Consider the following 22,666-nt stretch of genomic DNA (forward strand, 5'->3'; position numbering starts at 1 on the left):
TATATTTATTTTATATCTAATATTTATATATATATATATATATATATATATATATATATATATATATATATATATATATTCTTTCTGCCTGGAAACTTGAGATTGTCCATAGCAACCGAAAAGTGTCCCTTTACATCAAAAGTGGTTTTAGACCAGTTAGAAAACAGCGATAGTGAATTAGAACACTTGCAGAATTGAGCGATAGTGAATTGTGAGGAAATTAATTTTATTATTATTATATTATGATTTTTTATAATTATTTATAGTTATTTATTATATTATAATTTATGATTTAGTGTTTCAAACTTTATCATACCCGGGATGTTTACTAGACTCTTGTTTGGACAGATTTAAGTCTGTTATTGCTAAGAATTATAGGCCTACAATATAAAACGCCAAATTTCTATTACCGCTTTGAGACGCAAAAATCTGACATAATCATACCGCCAGGGTGGTTAAGTTAGACCCCGAAGAATGGATAGTAAAAGACTAAATGATAAATAGAAAAAACAAATAAAATCAGAAGTAAAAAAGTAAACATATGCAGAAATAGCAATGCTACATCTTGTGTTGTTCATTTAACGTGAACCTTTAGTGACTCCACATAGTACAAAACAGTAGAATAATATAAAATGAATTTGACCACCTAGTATGCTTCTGGAGTTCCCTGCAACAGCTTTCTGAAAGTCAGAATGACAGGCCAGCTACATCTTATGGGGTGTTGCCCAGGCCTTCTCATTGGTTGAGCATTGGTTGAGCAGGCACCTAGTATTACAGGGCCATACCTACTATCACCACAAGAAGACATTCAGGTGGCACCGTGGTTCCACTGAACAGCAGCAGCTGAATGTACCTGATGTTCTGTGTAGGTGTTGTTTTATGCTATACAGTGTCACTACAGGTTTGCATTACAGTTCTAAATTTAAGTTAATCTGTGGCATGCTTAAAGCGATTGTAAACCTCAAACATGAAATATACACAAGGCATATCCCTCTATAGTGTGTACTTGTCTCAGTCCAGAGCACTAAGTGTCATTTCTCTCTGCTGCCTCATTCCTCTGCTATCTATATGAGTAATTTCTGACACCATGAGGTAAAAAGGTGACAGGGTAGGGAGCTTCAGCACACAGTTTGTGATTGACAGCCTTGGCTCTGTTTCTGTGTGTTATGTAAAAGGATGAGGGGGGGGGGGTCTTCAGCTCTCAGAGCTCCCCTCACTGCTCTCTACAGAATGTAACTTGAGCTCCCCTTCCCCTGCTTTCTGGAAGTTCAGACAAGCTGTATAAATTCTGGACACCGCAGATAAACAGGTACAACTTATGTAAGAGGATTTGTTTCATCTTCGTGTATCACCTGAGGCTAGACACTTCACTGGGTATATGTAAGGGTTTACAGCCACTTTAAAAGAGCAATTGGCAAATGTTACTTTGCATGAAAAATGCACATCAAATGAACAGAACTATAGGCAACTGATGTTACATGCAGATCTTGACTTTTCCTGTAAATGTTGAGCTCTGTTAACAACTTCTGCCTTCAGGACATCCCTGTTTGTCAGTGAGGTTGCCCATTATTTTAAAGGGCCAATGCTAATCTTCTTACCTATACAGTACCCCACCTGCACTATCAAATTATTCCTTATTGTCATCATAATGTCAGTTGGGGGGACCCTGATAAGGAATATCTTCCCATTGTCTCCTTTGGTTTTTCGTACGCATATAACTTCAGCTGCCTATACGGCTGGATCTACTGTTTGTTGTGACATCCAGGTTTTACTGTAACCTCTGATTGTGCATTTTCCATCATAAGCTCAGTTTGAATTAGAGTGTTCTGAAATAAAAAAATATAAGAAAATATAATGGAGGCATAAAACACAACATAATGTGTGTACTTTTTGCATAAAGACCAACAATCAAGCAAACAATGGTATCATTGAGGACAAAACAGAAAATAGTTCTCTATTTTTTTTTCTGCAGCCAAGTAATCAACAACAAAAAAAAATTGTACTTTTCAGTGGCACATTAGACAAAGGTAGAGATTGTGACATCACCACCCTTCCTCTCCACCTCATCCAATCAGTGCACATGTTGTATTCATGAAATAACATACAAGGCATTTTGTGAATGGTGGCAGTGTTGAGGGAGTCAGATAGTAGGGTAATAGTACTGTGCCAATCCCAAAAAAATCAAAAGCAGCCGACACTACAATCAGACAAATTGTGCAAAAATATATGGAATAAAGTGTAGCACTAATAAGTGGAAATAATATACAATTAGTGAAAAAGGCGATCAGAGAATGACGCCCCAAAACTACAAAAATAAGTGATTAAAACGTGACAAATCCGCACTATGCCATTGAGTAGAGAACCCAAATCGCACTTGATGAGTGAAGAATGTGACCTCATATGCCACTGTGGGAGTGCAGCAATAGTGGTGAACAACCATGTCACATTAAGCCAAATATGTATATAACCACTGTATTGGCAAACTGCGACATCATATATAGATAAAGAGACATATCAAAAGGCAAGTATAAAAATAAAAATCTATAGCTATTAGTGTAGCAAAACAATTATTCACCTAAAAACAAAAGTTTGTGCACACAATAAATTGGTGTTACTAACATCAAATGCAAAATTAAATGAAAAAACGGTGTTGCTAGCGACCAAAAAAAGTTCATAAATGTAGATAGTGACAGTCCCAGAAGTTATCATGAGTTTCTCAAACTGCCCAAAATGGTGAGGAGATGATCCAAGTAATATTCTTCCCAATGGTGATTGCAAACAATGTAAAAGATAAGGTATTCTTACCAGCACTGGTGGACTCACAAGCCATGAGCGGTGAGTCAAAATGGCTTAAACTGTCATACAATGAGTGACAGTGTGGACATGGTCTGCAGAGCTGAGATGTTTCTCCTAGGGTGGAATCCAGATATCCGTCCAGATCGTTAGTTCGATCTTCCGACTTTTGTTATTCTGAAGAAATCCAAAGTTGAGGGAGTGACCCCTTGTGGTCAGTGTGCAGAAATGGAAGCTGCATGGCACAGGACCCGTAAGTTCGTGGCTATCACTGTAGTAGCGCTGATTTCTATAGTGCAGCCCTTTTCAACCAGGGTACCCAGGGGTGCCTTGAGAGTTCTTTAGGGGTGCCTTGGCAAAATGCCTAAAAATTGCCCAAAAATTGTATACACGTCAGCGTATGGATGAAGGCTGCCTTTTTAGTTACACAAAGCCCCAGGTTTTCATTGTGCACCATTACAACCTTCTAGCTGCTGGCATCCTAACGACCAATGGCATCATCAGTTGATAGGAAGGATGTCAGTCGGCTGCATAGCATCCGTGTTTGACCCTACCCTGCCCCTCTCCATCAGCGTTGGGGTCACATTAGCTGAGTGATGGAGAAAAACTGAGGGAGAAAAGAAACATTGGAATACTAGTCAGTACCAGTTTGCATAAATGTATTTGCTTTGGAAGAATAAAGCCCCTCAAATGTTGGGTGTCCTACTTAGACTTGTGGATTTTGCTGCATTATGTAAAACTGTTGAAATCATTTTTACATTTTAGAATGGGGTCCCTTGAGATTGTCCATAATTTTTAAAGGGTGCCTTGACTGAAAAAAGGTTGAGAAACACTGCTATAATGATTGTCAGCTTCACGAATGACCCTCAGGTATGAGATATACTGTACATACTTATATTATACAAAGCTGAACCAGTGTAAGTATGCAATACATATCATACCTGGAGTTGAGCTTTAAACCTGTCATGTACATGTATATACATTTTAAAGTGCTAACATTTTGTGGAACAGATAGCCTTTGATGTATAGAATATAATAGCGCTGCATTTTAATTGAAACGCTGTTATTTTTTAGGATTTGGCCATGATTTTAAAACATCAATGGATAAATCTTTTTATTATTCCGGTGAGTATTATTTAGAAAATATTTTATCAAACTAAATTATTATCAGTTACTAACTTTATTCTGTGTATCACCAACAGCCATTGAAAGAAACAACTTATACCGGCTCTCCCAGAGTATACCCTTTACACCCCTGCCTCCTGTAGGTAAGCAGAAAAGTAGATTGAATTAAGCCGCGTACTCACGATCGGATTTTCCGACGGGAAACGTGTGATGACAGGCTGGTGGCGGAAAATCCGACCGTTTGTATGCTCAATCAGACAATTGTTGTCGGATTTTCCATGGACAAATGTTGGATGGCAGGTTTTAAAATTTTGCGCAGACAAATGTCTGTTGTCGGATTTTCCGAGCGTGTGTACACAAGTCCGTCGGACAAAAGTCCAAAGTACAAACACGCATGCTCGGAAGCAAGGACGAGCCAGAAGCATTCGGTCTTGTAAACTAGCGTTCATAATGGAGAATTAACATTCGTGACGTGGCAAATTATGAAATCTCGAAATGCAGCGCACAATTCTCTTCTTCTTTAATGGGATGATAATGAAGCTGCTTTGCTGGTGATACTGATGGAGTTATTGCAAACAAATTTCCAAAGGCTTTTTTTTTTCTAGTGATATCAAGAATAATATTATTGTGCTTGTTATTTTTTTTTATTTTTTAAGATCAAAGATACAACTATATTGGTGTCCCTTGTTAATTTTACATTGTATTTTTTTAAAATGTAACTGCCTACTCCCAAACTGTCATTTGAAGTAAAACACATAGCCAAGTATTATTCTACACAATTTTTTTTATTGTGCATTAAAAAAGAAAACAAATAAAATTAGACATGTTATCTGCCAATAGAACTTAACCAAAAAGTGCATTCTATGCATCCAAAAATATAGAAAATATACCAAATCAAATCATTATTCAACCAAAAAATAAAATAAAAGCCTCATGCATGTGTCCTGCTTCTTAATATAGGGGGTCAACAATGCCAAGAGTTGGTGAAAGCAGGGGTCCGTCATCCAGAGATAATTCCGAAAATCATCTGGATTATTCTCCTGGAGCGCCCGAGGCAAAGGCATATGACATGATTGGTCACGATTAATAAAGCAACCAATTTTTGGTCCAAGAAATTCTCCTCCTCCTGTTCCTGGACTGGACTTGGGTCAAAGCAATAACTCCAAGGCCAATAATAAATAACACGTTATCTCCTCTGATTCCGCAACATGGCTGGTTGACGAACGGCCGTTCAGAAATTAACTGAAAAGTGCGAAATGAAAAGTGCAAAATGAAAAGCGCTCACCAAACTTCTACTAACACGAAATTAGCTGAAGGAGCCCAAAGGGTGGCGTCTGACAATTGAACTTCCTCTTTTTCAGCTCGTAGTACGTCTAGTATGTCACTACGTTCATGTTTGTTGGCCGACAATTGTGTACCGTTTGTATGCAAGACAAAATCCAGGCACATGCCTTCGGACAAAAGTCAGACGTTTTGTCTGCGGAAAATCCGATCGTGTGTACGAGGCTTAAATCCTAGTTTTTCCCAAATAAATGCTGTAAATGAAGTATTAAAAATAGAGTGCGTATATCTAACAAGTGCCCACGGTTTATTTCAGGGGAGCTGGCCACTGTGTATCGGCTAGAAGAAAGCTCACCAAACATCCTGAACAACAGCATGTCGTCCTGGTCTCATAATGGCTATTATGCCACAATAGAGATACTAACTAAGGAAGAAATGGGAGGTGGATTGAGACGTGCTGTGAAAGTGGCCTGTACCTGGTCTGAGAATGACATCCTCAAGGCTGGACACCTCTATATCATCAAGTCATTTCTACCTGAGGTGGTGAATAACTGGTCAGATGTATATAAAGATGGCACCGTGTTGCAGCTGTGCCTCAGGGTGAGTAAAATTATTAAAATTATGCAAAAGATATATTGGGTCACTGTCATCCTTGCTGTGTCTATGGGCAAATCTCAACAGGTGGATAAGGAGTACAGAAAATTGCAATAATACATATACACCTATTATATATAAAAAAATATATATATACATGTAGTGTGAGTGGGCAAAGGAGCTATGACTATCACCAACATGTTACCACCCCTTCCAAAAGGGTGTTAGGCCAGTTCTTGTTGGAGGAAAATCCTCCTTATGAGGCACCAAGTACTCTTTCACACAGGCGTTGAAAATAGGCGAATGGGTCCTGTTTTTAGCTTTTTCCGAATGCCTATCAATGCCACCCAAAATTGTTACAATAGGGACCAGATGGAGGCATTCACACTGCAGTGTTAGCGTTGCTGGGAGGAAAAAATAATGCTGCCTGCAGAGCTTGTAAGGCATTGATGCTTTGATGCTGCCTCCATTCACTTCTATTAAAACGCACCACAGCCGCACCTTAAATGCACTGTAAAAGTGCCTGTGGCATTTACAGTGCAGTTGCAAAGCGTCAAAAGTGATTATTTTCCATTTTAGCCTTGTAAGAAAAAAACACACAGGGCATTTGAGAAGTGTTGCCTTATGCAAAATGAACCCCTGTAGAACACATCCTAAATGTTCATACATGCTATAGGTGCGTTAATGCGCTTTTAGGCTAAGTTCACCCTGGCATTAAGAGGACTTTTACACTGGGGCAGTGTGGCCGGTAGCGGCTAGTTTTAGCGGCGCTTTACCACTGTTATAGCGGCACTTTTTGGCCGATAACACTTTTAATCCACGCTGGCAGCCGAGGAAAGGGTTAAAAGTGCCTGTGTTGCGGCGCTACCAAAGCGATTTTCAGGTGCTTCGGCAGAGATGCCCATTCATTTCAATGGGCAGGGCGTTTTGGGAGCGATGTATACAACACTCCTGCACCGCCCCAAAGTTACTGCTTGCAGGAATTTTTTTTCCCGTCCTTCAAGCGCACCGCCCCAGTGTGAAAGCACTCGGGCTTTCACACTGGGGTGGCTTTACGGGCACTGTTTTTAGCGCTAAAACGCCTGAAAAGCGCCCCAGTGTGAAAGAGGTCTAAAAGCAGGTGTTTGAGAGGCGTTAAAAATGCCCCTCAAATGCCTATGCAAATGATACAATAGACAGCACACAGTGCTGATCATACTATCAAAACATGAAGCCTCATGTCAAGTCAGGAGGTGTTTTAAGACTTTCAACGCCTCCCATTCAAGTCTATGGTAATGCCTCGCAAATGCTCTGGCAAGCAGTTGCGTTGCTGTTGCGGGGCATTAAAAGTAGTTTATTTCCTGTAATGGAATAGGCGTTTGTGGAGCAGTTTTGATGTACCTTAACGCTCGTCAGACCAGTGGCGGCCCGTGCACTGTGGGCGCAGGGGCGCCGCCCCCCCATCCATGCGCCCGGCCCCTTTTCAGGATGTCGAACGCATGGATTCCTATGGCGAGGGTGGGAGGGGGTTGTACATTTTGAAGCACCTGATTAGAGCCTGAGGCTTCAATAGGCTTCAAAATAGGGTGGGCTCGGGGCGCAGAGAGCGTGCCCTGATCCCACCCAATTGTGTGACGATAGCGAATACATTTTCGCTATTTTCACACTAACCTTCCTCCCTGCCAATCAGGAGGCAGGACGTCAGACCTGCTTCCTGATTGGCCAAAGCGCCAGGCAACCCTATTGGATGCCTGACGCTTAGGAAGAGGAGTGAGGAGACTCGCGCTGGAGCGAAGGTCGCCGCCGCTCTCAGAGGTAACTCCCCTCGGCTGCATCAAACCCCACCCGCACGTGGATGGTGGCTCTGGCACCACCCCTCGGGTGCCAGAGCCGTGATCCACGTGTGCGGTGGGGGATGCAGCCAGGGCCGCAAACCCCGCGAGTGGGGGGTGGGGTCAGTGGGCACTGTGGCTGCATTTGATGAGCACAGGTGGCTGCTGTGACTATTTTATTTAATTAATTTTTCCTTTTCCACTTTGATGGGACACTATTGTGGATTATATGCAGTTGTCACCTGCATTTATCCTCCTTTACACATATTATATTTTTTTACTTATGTCATGTATGTAAAGTTGCACATTTAATTAGCGCAATTCCTTTATTTTTCTCTGTCATTTTTATGACAGACCCAGACCCCCCCAAAAAAAAAATGATATGATATAGAGAAATAAAGCGGGACCCACAGCATGCATTGCAAATTGTCAGTGTGGTCAAAATGCGTTGATAGAGAGAGGGCTTAAAGGGGAGCCGTAGCAGAGAAGGAGAGAGCTGGAGGGAGGAGACTGCATCTCACTGAGCTCACACTCTCCCTGACACAGTGCGGGCCCACTAAGGGTTCCATGGCCACAGAAGATTCTTTACACAGCACTGCCAGACAGCGGCATGTACACAAAAAATTAACTATCAGGTGGCCCCAGCACTCCCAGTGAGCCCACACCCAGAGCAAACCTCACCCCCCCCCGCACCCCCATTAGTACGCCACTGCATTTACTTTGAGAAGACCCTCTTTGCACCAGTAGCTTCAGCCATCTGTCTCCAGGGTCCCACTACAATACTGAGGACCTTCAGGCCTCGTTCACACCATGTGCAGAGATGTCAGTTTTTCTACATGTGTTCTGCAAGGGTACAAAAAAAAACAATTGTCCTCTGAGTGCCCTGTTCACACCACAACTCTGGTATCCCGTGCAGATTTTTTTCTGCGCAGAAAACTGCATATACATTGCAGATTCCTACACAGAAAAAATCTGCATGTGATACCAGAGTTGTGTTGTGAACAGGGCACTCAGAGGACAATTGTTTTTTGTTGTGCCCTTGCAGAATGTTACAGAAAAACTGACGCCTCTGCACATGGTGTGAACAAGGCCCAAAAATACAGGAGAAGGGGAAATCTATGCAGCTCACTCTATAGTGATGACAACTCGTTGGCAGGTCAACTACTGTCTGTACCTAATTCTAAACCAGATGTCCAGTCAGGTTTGGGTTGTGTTCTAACAGCTTTATTCTAACATAAGCTGTTAATCTTTTCTTCACACTGAGGCATTTCCAACAAGGTAGCTTACAGCAAGTTTTAATTAAAAAAAAGAAAAACACCTTTCAGAATGGCAGAGGGAGATTAGAGAAGTAAACAAGTGGCTGAGGAGCTGGTGTAGTAAGGAGGGGTAAGAAGGAGCAGCGTCTCAGTCGGTTACCAGCTCTATAGAAGGGACGGACTGCACCTAAATGGGGAAGGTGCAGATCTGCTGGGAGTGAAGATGGCCCAAAAGTTAGAGGGGCTTTTAAACTAGGTGACGGGGGGGGTCTAGAGGTAGAGATAGTCGGACTGGAACATATTCCAGAGGGTAGTATTGTTGGGGGCATTAGTGGTAGGTTGACTAAAGAACCTAAACCCAAGGTAAGTATAGTAACAGGTCCTATTTGCAACCCCGGAGCACCCAATAAGGAGATAGTATGCGACCGGTCTAAACTACGTAGCATGTTCACCAATGCCAGGAGTCTGGTGGACAAGATGGGAGAACTAGAAATACTGTTGTAGGAGGAGGATTTTGATTTTGTAGGAATTTCAGAGACTTGGTTCGACAGCTCTCATGATTGGCTGGCAACCATTCAAGGGTATTCCCTATATCGCAGGGATAGATAAGGTAAAAAAGGGGGTGGGGTATGCCTGTATATAAAAAATGATGTACAAGTGAATGTGAGAGATGACATCACTAAGGGAGCAAGGAAGGAGGTGGAATCCTTATGGGTCGAGCTACAAAGGGAGGAAACTAAGGGGAAAGTAATACTGGGATTATGCTATAGGCTCCCTAACCAGAGGGAGGAGGCAGAGGTGGACCTCCTATCACAATTTGGATTAGCGGCAAGAATGGGAAGTGTCATTATAATGGGGGATTTTAATTATCCAGACATAGACTGGGTGGAAGGAACCACGCATTCATCTAAGGCTCACCAGTTCCTAAATGTCTTGCAGGACAATTTCATGGGTCAGATGGTAAATGCACCAACTAGAAACAAAGCGTTACTAGACCTACTGATTACCAACAATACAGGCCTGATCACAGATGTGGAAATACAGGGAAATTTAGAAAACAGCGATCACAGGTCATTTATGTTTTAGTATAAATCACACAAATAGGAAACATACAGGAAATACAAAGACACTGAATTTCAAAAGAGCCAACTTCCCTAAACTACGATCCTTGCTAGAAGATAATAATTGGGATAAAATCTTAGGAACAAAGGACACAGAGGAAAAATTGGTATGCTTTAAGGGCATATTAAATAAGGGCATTAGCCAGTGCATCCCAATGTAAAATAAATTTAAAAGAGCTAATAAAAGTCCTGGGTGGCTTAACTCCAACGTAAAAATGCATATAAGAGCAAGGGAGAAGGCCTTCAAAAAATACAATACTGAGGGATCATCATCAGCATTCAATCAGCATTCAAACTTTACAAAGAATGCAACAAGAAATGTAAGGGTGCAATCAGGGCAGCTAAGATAGAACACAAAAGGCACATAGCAGAGGAGAGTAAATGCCAAGAAATTCTTTAAGTACATAAATAGTAAGAAAGGGTGGTCAGATCATATTGGTCCCATAAAGAATGATGAGGGGAATCTGGTTACTAAGGATGGGGAGATGGCGAAGGTATTGAATTTATTCTTCTCCTTAGTCTTCACGAAGGAATTGGGGGGCTTCCGTAACCAAAACTGCAATGTTTATCCTTATGACACATCACAGGAAACACCCTCATTGCTAACAGAGGACAGAATTAGAATTAGACTTGAAAAACGTAACATTAATAAGTCACCAGGACCAGATGGCTTGCACCCGAGGGTCCTTAAGGAAATCATTTAAGTAATTGCTGGACCATCGTTCCTAATTTTTACGAACAGTCTACTGACTGGAATGGTTACCAGCTGATTGGAGAAAAGCCAATGTAGCACCAATATTTAAAAAAGGGCCAAGATACATCCCTGGGAATTACAGACCAGTTAGCCTAACATCAATTGTATGCAAGCTCTTGGAGGGGATGATATGGAACTATATACAAGATTTTAGTAATAACAACGGTACCATTAGCAGTAATATGCATGGATTCATGAAAAATCATTCTTGCCAAACCAATATATTAACCTTCTATGAGGAGGTGAGCTACTATCTAGATCAGTGGTTCTCAACCTTTCTAATGCCGTGACCCCTTGATAAAATTTCCCAAGTTGTGGGGACCCCTAACAGTAAAATTATTTTCATAGTGTGGGTTGCCAGCACCCAAGGCAAGACAAGTCATTTGCGCCCCTAACCCACAGACATTTAGTGCCCCCCGATTCCCTTCCACTTGTACAGTATTGAAACCCCTTATGGTACATTTTAGGATGTACCACTCTTTCTCTTTGTTCTCCTTTCTTTCCCTTTTCGCTCTCTCTATCCTAATTTCTTGTTTTTTTTTTCCCCATCTCTCTCTAGAGCCGTCTTTCTTGTTCTTTCTCTTATTCTTTCTCTCCCTTTTTCTTTGTTCATCCCCCTCTTTTCCTCTCCCTTCCATGTATTCTCTATTTATATCCCTTGGTGGAGGGTGGGGGAATGGGATGAGTGACAGTGCTGGCGGGGAGTTGGGATGAGTGGCAGTTCTGGTGGGGGGTGGGTTCAGTTCAGTGGCAGCGCCGGGGGGAGTTCTGATCAGACAACTTAGGTGCTCTTGATCAAGGTAATCTGCTGATCTGAGAACTGTAGTGGGGACTTTTAATGGCAACTCTAATAACAGGTAGTGTTACTCACTTTGTCTCCGGCTTCACTGTGTCTCCAGCTCTGTGGTGTTTCGTAGCCATGCCACCTATGCCGAAATCAGTAGATAGGGTCTCCCCCAGCCCCTCCCACTTCACATTCCTCACCAGTCAGCTGATCCCTAGTCTCTGCCCCCCAACCATACTGTGAACTGAATGGGTGGCTGCAAAGAGCCCGAGTGGGCGGCCGCAGGCTTCAGAGGCAGCCCTGCTGGGCAGCTGCAGGCTTCAGAGACAGCCCTGCTGGGCGGCCGCAGGCTTCAGAGACAGCCCTGCTGGGCGGCGGCGAACAGGCTGTAAGAGTGGCGCGGGCTTCAGGAACAGCCCAGGATTTGGTGACCCCTGGCAAATCATCATTCGACCCCCGAGGGGGTCCCGACCCCCAGGTTGAGAACCACTGATCTAGATAAAGGAAGGCCCGTAGACGTGGTGTGTCTGGATTTTGCAAAAGCATTTGATACAGTTCCCTATAAATGTTTACTGTACAAAGTAAGGTCCGTTGGCATGGACCATAGGGTGAGTACATAGATTGTAAACTGGCTACAGGGATGAGTTCAGAGGGTAGTGATAAATGGGGAGTACTCGGAATGGTCCGGGGAGGAAAGTGGGGTCCCCCAGGGTTCTGTCCTGGGACCAATCCTATTTAATTTATTCATAAACGACTTGGAGGATGGGATAAACAGCTCAATCTCTGTATTTGCGAACGGTACTAAGCTAAGCAGGGCAATAACTTCTCCGCAAGATGGGGAAACCTTGCAAGAAGATCTGCACAAATTGATGGGGTGGGCAAATGAGGTTTAATGTAGAAAAATGTAAAATAATGTATTTGGGTGGCAAAAATATTAATGCAATCTACTCACTAGGGGGAGAGGCTCTGGGGGAATCTAGGATGGAAAAGGACCTGGGGGTCCTAGCAGATGACAGGCTCAGCAATGGCATGCAATGCCAAGCTGCTGCAAGCAAAGCAAACAGAATATTGGCATGCATTAAAAAGGGGATCAACTCCAGAAATAAAACGATAATTCTCCCACTATACAAGACTGTGGTCTGGCCGCACCTGGAGTATGCTGTCTAGTTCTGGACACTAGTCCTCCGGAAGAATGTGCTGGAACTGGAGAGAGTCCAGAGAAGGGCAACAAAAGTAATAAAGAGACTGGAGGACCTTAGTTATGAGGAAAGGTTACGAGCACTGAACTTGTTCTCTCTGGAGAAGAGACGCTTGAGAGGGGATATGATTTCAATGTACAAACACCGTACTGGTGACCCCACAATAGGGATAAAACTTTTCAGTGAGAGGAAATTTAATAAGACACGTGGCCACTCACTAAAACTAGAAGAAAAGCTGTTTAACCTTAAACTGCGTAGAGGGTTCTTTACTATAATAGCAGTTAGGATGTGGAATTCTCTTCCACAAGCAGTGGTTTCAGCGGGGAGAATTGATAATTTCAAAAAACTATTAGATAAGCACCTGAATGACCACAACTTACAGGGATATACAATGTAATACTGACATAAAATCACATACATAGATTGGACTTGATGGACTTGTGTCTTGTAACTATGTAACTGCTAATACTCAGGTGCTTAGAGTGCCATGGGTGCTTAGGCTCCTAAAAGGGTGAAAACTCTGTCCTGTCTGTTCCCAGAAGGCTCTCCTAAACTAAGGGTAATGTATTTTGTGTACTTAGGGGTCCTCCTGCTTCTCCCAATGGGAAAGCCACCGCAGCAGAGTCGCCTGGTGTCACATAAGCCCTTATCCCCCAACTTGTTGGGGAGCAGTAGTATTCCCTTGAAGTGGTGATCACATGTGCCTCCCTCTCCTAGACTACATCCTTACTGCTGATGAAGACCCCCCTGCTGTGATGCAATATATATTATTTATATATCATGGCAGAAGTACTTGGTTTGTTTCCATTTGGGATACAGATCTCTGCAAGATGTCCCCTGAAGCCTACAGCAGAGAACATATTAGTCCTATGCTTAGCTCCCCTTATGCCATTTTTGCCCCTTTTCTTTTTTTTGCATGCTAGTCTTATATCGAAAACCAATAGGTTAAGTTAAAAAAAAATAATACAATTTCAGAAGCGTTGTAATGTATTGTATTGTATTGTAATGTAATGTATTCCTTAATTTCCAAGCTTGCGTGGTCTTGGTCGTACTATTTTTTTCGTACAAATACCATACTAATTACATAAAAATATTTTGTTCTGTTATCGTGCGAGAAATATTTTCATTCTTGTCCCTTCGAATATTTTCTCATGAACTGGTGATTGGCTCTCGAAAGCTGTGTACTAGCGATCAGCTTAGAAAGCTGTATTTTTCATCCGATTTTCTCATTATGTGTACTAGGCGTTAGGTTTCTGCACAAGTAAATTGTAGATATGTAAGGACATCTAGTGGCACCCAGAAACATTGGCAGTAGAATTCACATAAGTAGTATATACAAGGCATAGTTTTACTTTCTCCAAAGTAATTATTATTATTATTCTACTACAGGATTTATGTAGCAGCAACAGTTTGCACAGCTTTTTACAACAAGAGGGCAGACAGTACAATTACAATACAGTTTAGTACAGGAGGAATTAGAGGGCCCTGCTCGTTAGAGCTTACAATATAAGAGGGAGAGTCAAGAGATACAAAAGGCAGGGGATGAGCTGATGGAGAAAGTGGTAATACAGTTGTTAGGTGGGGGCAGGGTAGGCCTTTCTGGAGAGAAGGGTTTTCAGGGATTGTTTAAAGTGAACAGAGTAGGAGATAGTCAGGCAGATTGGGGTAGGGAATTCCAGTGGGTGGCAGAGGCTCGGGATAAGTTCTGGAGGCGAGCATGGGTGGAGGTGACAAGGGAGCTAGGGAGCAGAAGGTCTTGGGAGGAATGAAGAGAGCGGTTTAGTTGATATTTTGAGACTAGGTTAGTGATGTAGCTGGGGGCCGAGTTGTGGATGGCTTCGTAAGTTGTTTTTTTTATTTTGAATTTCATTTGTTGGGTGCGGAAGCCAGTGGAGGCAGCAGTGGGGGTAGCAGACACTGAGCGGTTGGTGAGGTGAATGAGTCTGACAGTGGCATTCATGATGGACTTAATGGGGGATAGCCTATGTAAAGGTAATCCCATGAGGAGGGAGTTTTAGTAATCAAGGCAAGAGATGTCCAGGGAGTGAACTAGAAGCTTGGTGGCATCATTGCTTAGGAAGGGGTGTATTTTAGAGATGTTGCGGAGGTTGAGGAGGCCCTGTAATATATACAGGGCAAAGTTATATTTGTCTACTAATCTGCCATTATTCTAGAGATGCTGCCATAATCCAAAGGCAACAGAATAAACACTGATAAGGTATATTTGTACGATACCCCAATTCAAGTATTGTGTTTAAAATATGTATGTATTTGAGGGTTCCAGGTATATCCTAGGGTAGTAGAGTCTACTGTGGTCTACATGTATAAGAGCTCTCAAAAGTTCTTTTGGCCCTAGTTCTCCTTTGGGTCACAGGTCTGCACTCCTGTGACCCGCATATAACCGACACACACAGATGCCTTACCGGCAGCTGGCTCAGCCTCTCAGAACACTGCTGAGATCCTGAGCCAGCCGTTCAGCCCCCTCCACACCCCAGCGCTCCAGTGAGTGCTGGAGGGGCAGAGCAGAGAGCCGGTGACTGACAGTCACTTGCTCTCTGCTCTCTGAAGATGCTACATCCACCTAGGTGAGTATAAATGTTTGTTCTTTTTAAATCCTACACTTACTTTTAAATAACCTTCCCTACAGTATATTAGGGTCACTGTGACGTTTATTATACTTTTCAACAGGAACCAACTTATTAAAATTCTATACCTCTTCTTGATACATGTACCATGGGCAAGGCCCAGCTAATCCATAAGCATTTATGGGTAGGAGGGGAGTGCTGTATAATTGTCATAGTATATAAGCAAGTTAATTGCATTTAATAGTTTTCTTTGCCAAGTTTAAGCGCAGTAAACCTTGTTTTAACTAAAAAAAAAAAAAAAAGGCATACATGCTATACCTATTACAAGAGCTGGTGACAGAGGGTAGTGTAGCTGTGCTTTACGGGAAATAAAGGTCTGAATTTGTGATGAAAATATCATTATAATACATTGCACACGTGCAGCTTTTGTTAGTTTTTTAGTGATAATATGCTAACATATTACTTACATTTTATCTGAAATCCCCTATTTCTACTTCTACTCTAGGAAATTCAGCAACAACGAGCTGCCCAAAAATTACTGTTTGCTTTCAACCAAATGAAACCCAAAGCAATCCCATATACTCCAAAGTAAGTACTGTGTGTTCAGGTGCAGGGCGTTGTGTCTATGTGTGTACTACAAAAAATAGAAAGAAACTAAAAAGAGAGTACAATGGGCCACCCAAAGGCTACTTCCTCACATTAAATTTGATTGAATATAAAATATAAACAGCATAAAGGCTCCTAAAACATTATGTTTCCCCCTCTTTCCTAAAAACCATCATCACATCCCCAAATATTCTATACCTACCTAGACCCACACCCTATAACCCTCCTCCCTAACACAGCAAAACACTATAACCCTCCCATAGGAAGCTGGGACAGAGGTGACTGTATAAATGGAACCCCTGATGTGAATACATGCACGCTAAAGGGACCTAAAGTCCATATAAGTCAAGGGACCCAATAAAAACAGAAGATGTATGTGGTGACTCTGCACCTTAAGGTTACAATGGGTGAATGCAGTGCACAACCACCACACAGATGATCCTGTGGGGAAAACTATAGCTATGTAATAAGTTCCATCAATGTCATGAGAGTAAATGCAGTCCATCCAATGTCATCAGGTATGAGTGATGTACTGGTGAAACTCAAATAAGAGCAATAGTCAATATAAGCACCTCCAGACCATGGGTACAATGTAAACCTGAGCCCCTCCAAAGGTTTGCATGATTTACCACCAGTAGTAATGAGGCATAGTTTACTGGAGACAGAGAGATGGAGCTCAGCAGGCAGAGCAAAAATGATTACACCTTGTTTAAAAGGAACCATTCATAGTGTCTCACCAGTACTGTAGCTGGTGTGGCCGGTGCTATGTTCCCAGCCATTGTGGGTATCATACTACACTGCCAGTAGAGCCAGTCTACTTGTGTTAGGGGTCAAGGTTACTCACAGTCCTGCTGCACCTGTCTCATTCCAGTGTATATCACACTCTCCATGCGTTCAGGCTCTTGAAATACTGGCCGGTAATATAGAGGTAATGAAAATCAGCAGCATTCAATCTACAGATGAGCACAGTAGTCCCATAGGTCGATGGTATACAGTGTACTGATGGCAGCTTATGTCTCATGGATGGACATTGATTGCAGTAGTATTCAATGCCTCCACGAAGTTCTAATATAGGATCGTATGGTATAATAGTGTGCACTAAATCATAGGGGGTGTGTGGGGGAGCCCATCCTAGTGTCTGTGTCTACATGTTTCGTTCCACCCCCGGAACTTTGTCAGGACATTTGAGCTCTCTTCCTGTCACTGAGTTATATATCAATCAGAGCACCGCCTATCAGCTTCAGCTCTTAAAGTGATATACCATAAAAGGGGAAAAGCCCTATGTAAGTTAGTGTATAGTCTCGGATTCCATCACCCACCTTACCATATCAGTGATATGTGTGTACTTCTGCTGAGGTTTTGTGACCTGTAGAGCTGATGAAATATTTTTCCATGGCAGATTTCTGGAGGTTTTCCTCCTCTATTGTCACTCCGTTGGACAGTGGTTTACAATTGAAGAATGTATGGCGGGAAGATTTCGAAAATATAATAACAACACCGGCAATGAAACAGTCCCATCAAACAAGCTGGAGAAGACCATGTTAGCCTATAGCCACTGGACCTATGAGTATACAAGAGGGGAATTTCTGGTCCTGGACTTGCAAGGTAGATCACTTAGTTTAATGGCTCCTTAATATTATCAGTAAAAAAAAATGTATGTGTTGCTGTCCTTATTTATTTAACTGGTTGACTTTTAAAATATATTATCTTTAAGACAAAGCAGAATGTTGTAGATATAATATTTAAAAAAGAGATTTGGGGATGCACACATTAACACCCCTTTCACACTGGGACCGTGGCCGCGTCAGTGCTAAAGCGCCGCTCATTTTAGTGGCGCTCTAGCGCTGTTTAAGCAGAGCTTTTTGGCCGCTAGTGGAGCGCTTTTAACCCCAAAGAAGGGGTTAAAAACTCCCGTGTTGTGGCACTTCCGAAGCGCTTTGGAAGCGCTGCCCATTCATGCCAATGGGCAAGGGCGTTTTGGGAGCGTTAGATACAGCACTCCCAAACCATCCCAAAGATGCTGCTTGCAGGACTTTTCATAACATCCCGCAATTGCACCGCCCCAGTGTGAAAAGTCACACTTGAATTAATGGGAAGCGGTTTTCAGGCGCTTGGCAGAGGCTATTTCCAGCGCTAAAGCATCTGTAAACTGCCCCAGTGTGAAAGGGGTCTTATAGCCTTGACATATTTGGTACCTCTTTACTTGACATAATCTCATCATTTTATATTGACAAATATAAAATACAAACAGATTAATTCTCTTCGTTCCTCCCAAGACCTCCTGCTCTCTAGCTCCTTTGTCACCTCCTCCCATGCTTGCCTCCAGGACCTCTCCTGAGCCTCTGCCACCCTCTGGAACCCCCTACCCCAATCTGTCTGTCTATCTCCTACTCTGTCCACTTTTAGATGATCACTGAAAACACTTCAGTTCAGACATTTATTTTCTCCATCAGCCCATCTCCCACAGTTATTGCCTTTGTATTTCTTGACCCTCCCTCTTAGATTGTCAGCTCTATCAAACAGGGCCCTTTGATTCCTCTTGTATTAAACTGTATTGTAAATGTACTGTCTGTCCTCATATTGTAAAGCACTGCGTAAATTGTAAGCGCCATATAAATCCTATATAATAATAACAATAACAGATTTGAAATAGTTAAATGAATACATACAAATAATTATGTTATATTAATTATTATTACAAATATGTTATCTTATAGTTATGAGTATAATGTATGAATATCTGAATATGAATATATGAAACAGTTGCCCAAATATCATGTGAAAAATGAAAAAAATGCTTAGGCAGCAAAAGGATTAATATAGTTAGAAATGTTAATACTACTACCAAAAAGTGTTCATTTCAATCCAATGTCACTCCTGTAATGTACGTTATGACAAACATTTGTCATATTTGTAGCCCTACATCTAAAATGTGAAATGTATCTGAAGATCAACTGTTAAAAACCACATTAGAAAATTTTTGTGCTTTATTTTTATTTTTTTAGGCGTTGGGGAAAATTTGACAGATCCATCTGTTATTAAAGCTGGAGAACGCAGGTGAGTCATACATATAGAAACTAACTTAGCTATAAGACACACCCAACTGACAGTATTTTGAAGTGAAAAACAAAATGTCAGTGTTTCAGGCGGATCTGATCGGAGCCTCCATTCGCTCCTATGGAGAGGCGGACGACATGTCCACTGACACCCACTGCTATCCGATCTGATCCTGTCTGGGAAATCCAGATGGATGGTGACCCTATTTTCCATCCGTCTGGCGGATCGGATCGGATGAAAACAGACCACCATAGAGGAGAGGGGGACTCTGACAGGTCCGCCTCAGCGCAGTGAGCGGAGACAGAGCGGTCATCCGCCTGCTCAGCGGGGATCAGCAGATCAATCCCCTGCTGAGCAAAGCGGAGTCCGCCGGGCAGATTGCTTGTGTGAAAGGACCCTCATCCAAACCAATCCGAAAGACGGATGGAAATAGGGTCACCATCCGTCTGGATTTCATGGACAGGATCAGATCGGATAGCAGTGAGTGTTAGCGGACACGTCACCACTGACAGGAGTGAATGGAGGCTCTGATCAGGTCCGCCTGAAAAACTGACAGGTGGACCTGATTGGAAAGCCTGTGTGAAAGAGGCCAGGCTGAATATTCCTATCTAACTACATCTCAGAGATGACTTGTGCCGCGTACACCCGACTGGACTTTCCGGCAGAAAAGGTCCGACGGAACCATTCCGTTGGACATTCCGATCGTGTGTGGGCTTCATCAGACCTTTTTTTTCTAAATTCCGACGGACTTAGGAATAGAACAAGTTTCAAATCTTTCCAATGGACTCAGTTCCTATCGGAAAACTGCTCGTCTGTATGCTAGTCTGACGGACCAAGAACGACGCAAGGGCAGCTATTGGCTACTGGCCATTGAACTTCCTTTTTCTAGTCTCGTTGTACGTCATCACGTTCTAAACGATCGGACTTTGGTGTGATCGTGTGTAGCAAAGTCCGTTTCAGCGAAAGTCAGTCGAAACTCAGTCGGAAAGACCGTCAGACTTCGGTCCGACAGAAAGACTGGTCGTGTGTACGCGGCATTAGTGGAGTTAGTTATATGGCCCTCATAAATGTATTTTTCTATCTGCATTCTTCTCCTTATCGAGGTTACTGTGCATTTCATTGTATTGTAGTTTTAAAGTATATTTAGAGATAAAATACATAAGGCAGTACCAGTGGCAGCTGGTGCTCCAAATTTTTTGGGGGGCGCAAATAAATACCACCAAAAGAAAGTTCTATTTGTGGGAAAAAAAAGGACGTCAATTTTATTTGTGTACAGCGTTGCACGACCGTACAATAGTCAGTTAAAGCAATGCAGTGCTGAATAGCAAAAAATTGGATTCCTATCTGTGGCTGATCACAAAAACCTGCCCATGCCCGCTGCAGACATATGCTGACCTGGCTGGTATAAGGCCCTAATTGGCCATGTGCATGAGATATAGGAAAACTATCATCTTATCTTACCTGTCTCTATACCTAACACACTTCAGGTAGATGTTAACTACTATGACAATGACGTTTAAATTTTTTTTTTTTTTTTCATGCGATGTGCATCTTAGCACTTCTGATCTCCTGCAGCCTCTTAGCAGCCACTTCGCATTTATATGCATGCCCCCTGCACCAGCTGCATGTCATTGGTTGGCAGGACATTTCTGCACAATGGATGTTGCCACATCCTTCTCCACCAGAAGTATGTGAAACCAGGTGACAACCCAGGAGAACAGTTGGCAGAGGGGGACAGAGTGTTGTCACTATAACAGGAAGTGCCTGAACATGGACCTTCACAGAAGAATCGCTGGGTATTATTATAATGACTGCTTCAGATTTGAAAAGATTGACAAGAACTTTGGAAATAACTATGACATGATGAAGATTGGATGAGATTGGGTGCACAGGTCACAGATACAATCCAGCTGTGGGATCTATCACAATACAGATGACACACATATACATCATCATTCATTGCTAATTTTCCCAAATGTAATGAGAAAGCCTTTCCTCTTATTGGATGAGATGATCAGCGCACTCATAGGACGTCTGACAAGGGGGATTTTTTACAGAATCAGCAAAACATCCATCCTGAAAAGTTGTTTCCCCATTTCCCTCAGGAATGGAAGCCTGATTCCCAAACAAAGACTTTTCCAGCTGTGTGGCCTGGTGTCACATAAACATGACATTGGGTGGAAGAGGCAGGGATGGAGCCTGGGTTGGATGGTGGGTGAGCAGAGCCCATGTGCTCTCATTGATGTCCCTCATGCAGCAGAAAGTTTGTTTATTCCACAAGTGAGGAGCTCAGCCATGCACTTAGGGTTGCCACCTGTCCAGGATTCACCCAGACAGTTCGGTTTGGAATCATGCGTCCGGGTTTCAGACTGCCTGAAACCCGGACACATTGATCAGATTTGACCATCGCTTCCCAGTGGGGTTGCTGACTGCAGTTGTCTGTTACACTCTCTCTCTCACAATGACCAAAGCCAGCACTAAAGATCCCCCCCAAACACACACAGATGGGAGAGGAGAGAGGACTTGATCTGCTCCTCTTCCTCCCGCCCCTACCCCTCTTTGTCTGCCCACACTCCAATCCCAGGCGCTGTGCCTCAGAAAAGGAAAGTGGGAAATGTGAAGTTCAGCAGCCTCAGCTACATCTGGATGAGAGGTGCTGACTGCCAAGGGGTGAGTGAGCTCACCATCCATCTCTGTCTGTGACTGAAGTCTCCCCCATTCTCTCTCCTGCCTCTGAGTACACTAAGGTAAATCAGGGTTCTCAAAACACCCCTTACATCAGAGTCCTCTCCGTGCATCAGAGTTCTCAGTTTTCCCCCTTAATCAGGGTTCCCAGATCATCCCTTATGTCAGGGTCCCCGGAGTTCTCCCCTACATCAGAGTCTGCAGAGTCCCCCCTTACAGTGAATGGGAACTCTGCGAGTTCAGATGTAAAAGGGGAACTCTGTGGACTCTGATGTAAAGGGGGGACTCTTGTTATTAACTTCATATAATTAGAAATGTTATTTAATAGCAAAAGATATGTATAGTTTATACTATAAAAAATAATATGGCTGTGCGCCGCTAAAGTGTTTGGGTTTGACTGAAGAAAAGGTGGCAACCCTACATGCACTGCTGCTGGGGAATGGCGGGGTCTTTTGTGTGCAGCTCACTCACATCACCAACACATGCCGTGGCGTGCTCACAAAACACTTTTTATTACAGGAATAGATCATCAGACACAAAGCAAAGATCAGCTATAAGACACAAATAGGCATTCAGTTTAACAAAGCATTTTGCAGGCTACACAGTGCTCTGGAAGTAGCTTGCATGCAGATCAGAGGGGATCACAGTCCCGGGATACACAGTGACAGAGGCAGAGCATTCACTTTGACAGCAGCATGGGAAGCAAATGTCCACATGACAACAAAACCACCTGCCCACCATCTGTCAGTGCAGACACCCTCCACCCCTGTACACAGCCCACACCTACCTTTCTTCCTCTTGTCTGATGGTCAGTGGGGGGATGATGGAGATGAGGCGTTAAATGTCTTGTGTGTTCTGGCATGTCCTTCGATCTGAAACTTCTCCAAGTTTTCCTGTTCTCCCAGCAGCAGCATCTTCAATCGATCTTCAAATAGGCCCCGCTTGGGCTGTGCATTCCATCCAAGCTGTGCCAACACCACTTCTGGCTTCTCGCTGGCACAGAGAAACCAGAGGT

At 42.9% G+C, this 22,666-nt stretch overlaps 1 protein-coding gene across 1 annotated transcript in view; it reads left to right on the forward strand.

Annotated features, from left to right (window-relative positions):
• Positions 1-22,666, forward strand: part of LOC141131400 (transient receptor potential cation channel subfamily M member 7-like) — a 139,364-nt gene that overhangs the window by 108,809 nt on the left and 7,889 nt on the right. The window contains exons 31-36 of the mRNA XM_073618615.1: positions 3,868-3,918; positions 3,996-4,061; positions 5,516-5,799; positions 15,809-15,891; positions 17,309-17,514; positions 18,915-18,966. Of these exons, the coding sequence (XP_073474716.1) occupies positions 3,868-3,918; positions 3,996-4,061; positions 5,516-5,799; positions 15,809-15,891; positions 17,309-17,514; positions 18,915-18,966 (742 nt within the window). The remainder of the gene's footprint in view (positions 1-3,867; positions 3,919-3,995; positions 4,062-5,515; positions 5,800-15,808; positions 15,892-17,308; positions 17,515-18,914; positions 18,967-22,666) is intronic.

The sequence above is a fragment of the Aquarana catesbeiana genome, linkage group LG03 (genome assembly GCF_042186555.1).
Source record: "Aquarana catesbeiana isolate 2022-GZ linkage group LG03, ASM4218655v1, whole genome shotgun sequence".
In the NCBI taxonomy this organism is placed as follows: Eukaryota; Metazoa; Chordata; class Amphibia; order Anura; family Ranidae; genus Aquarana; species Aquarana catesbeiana.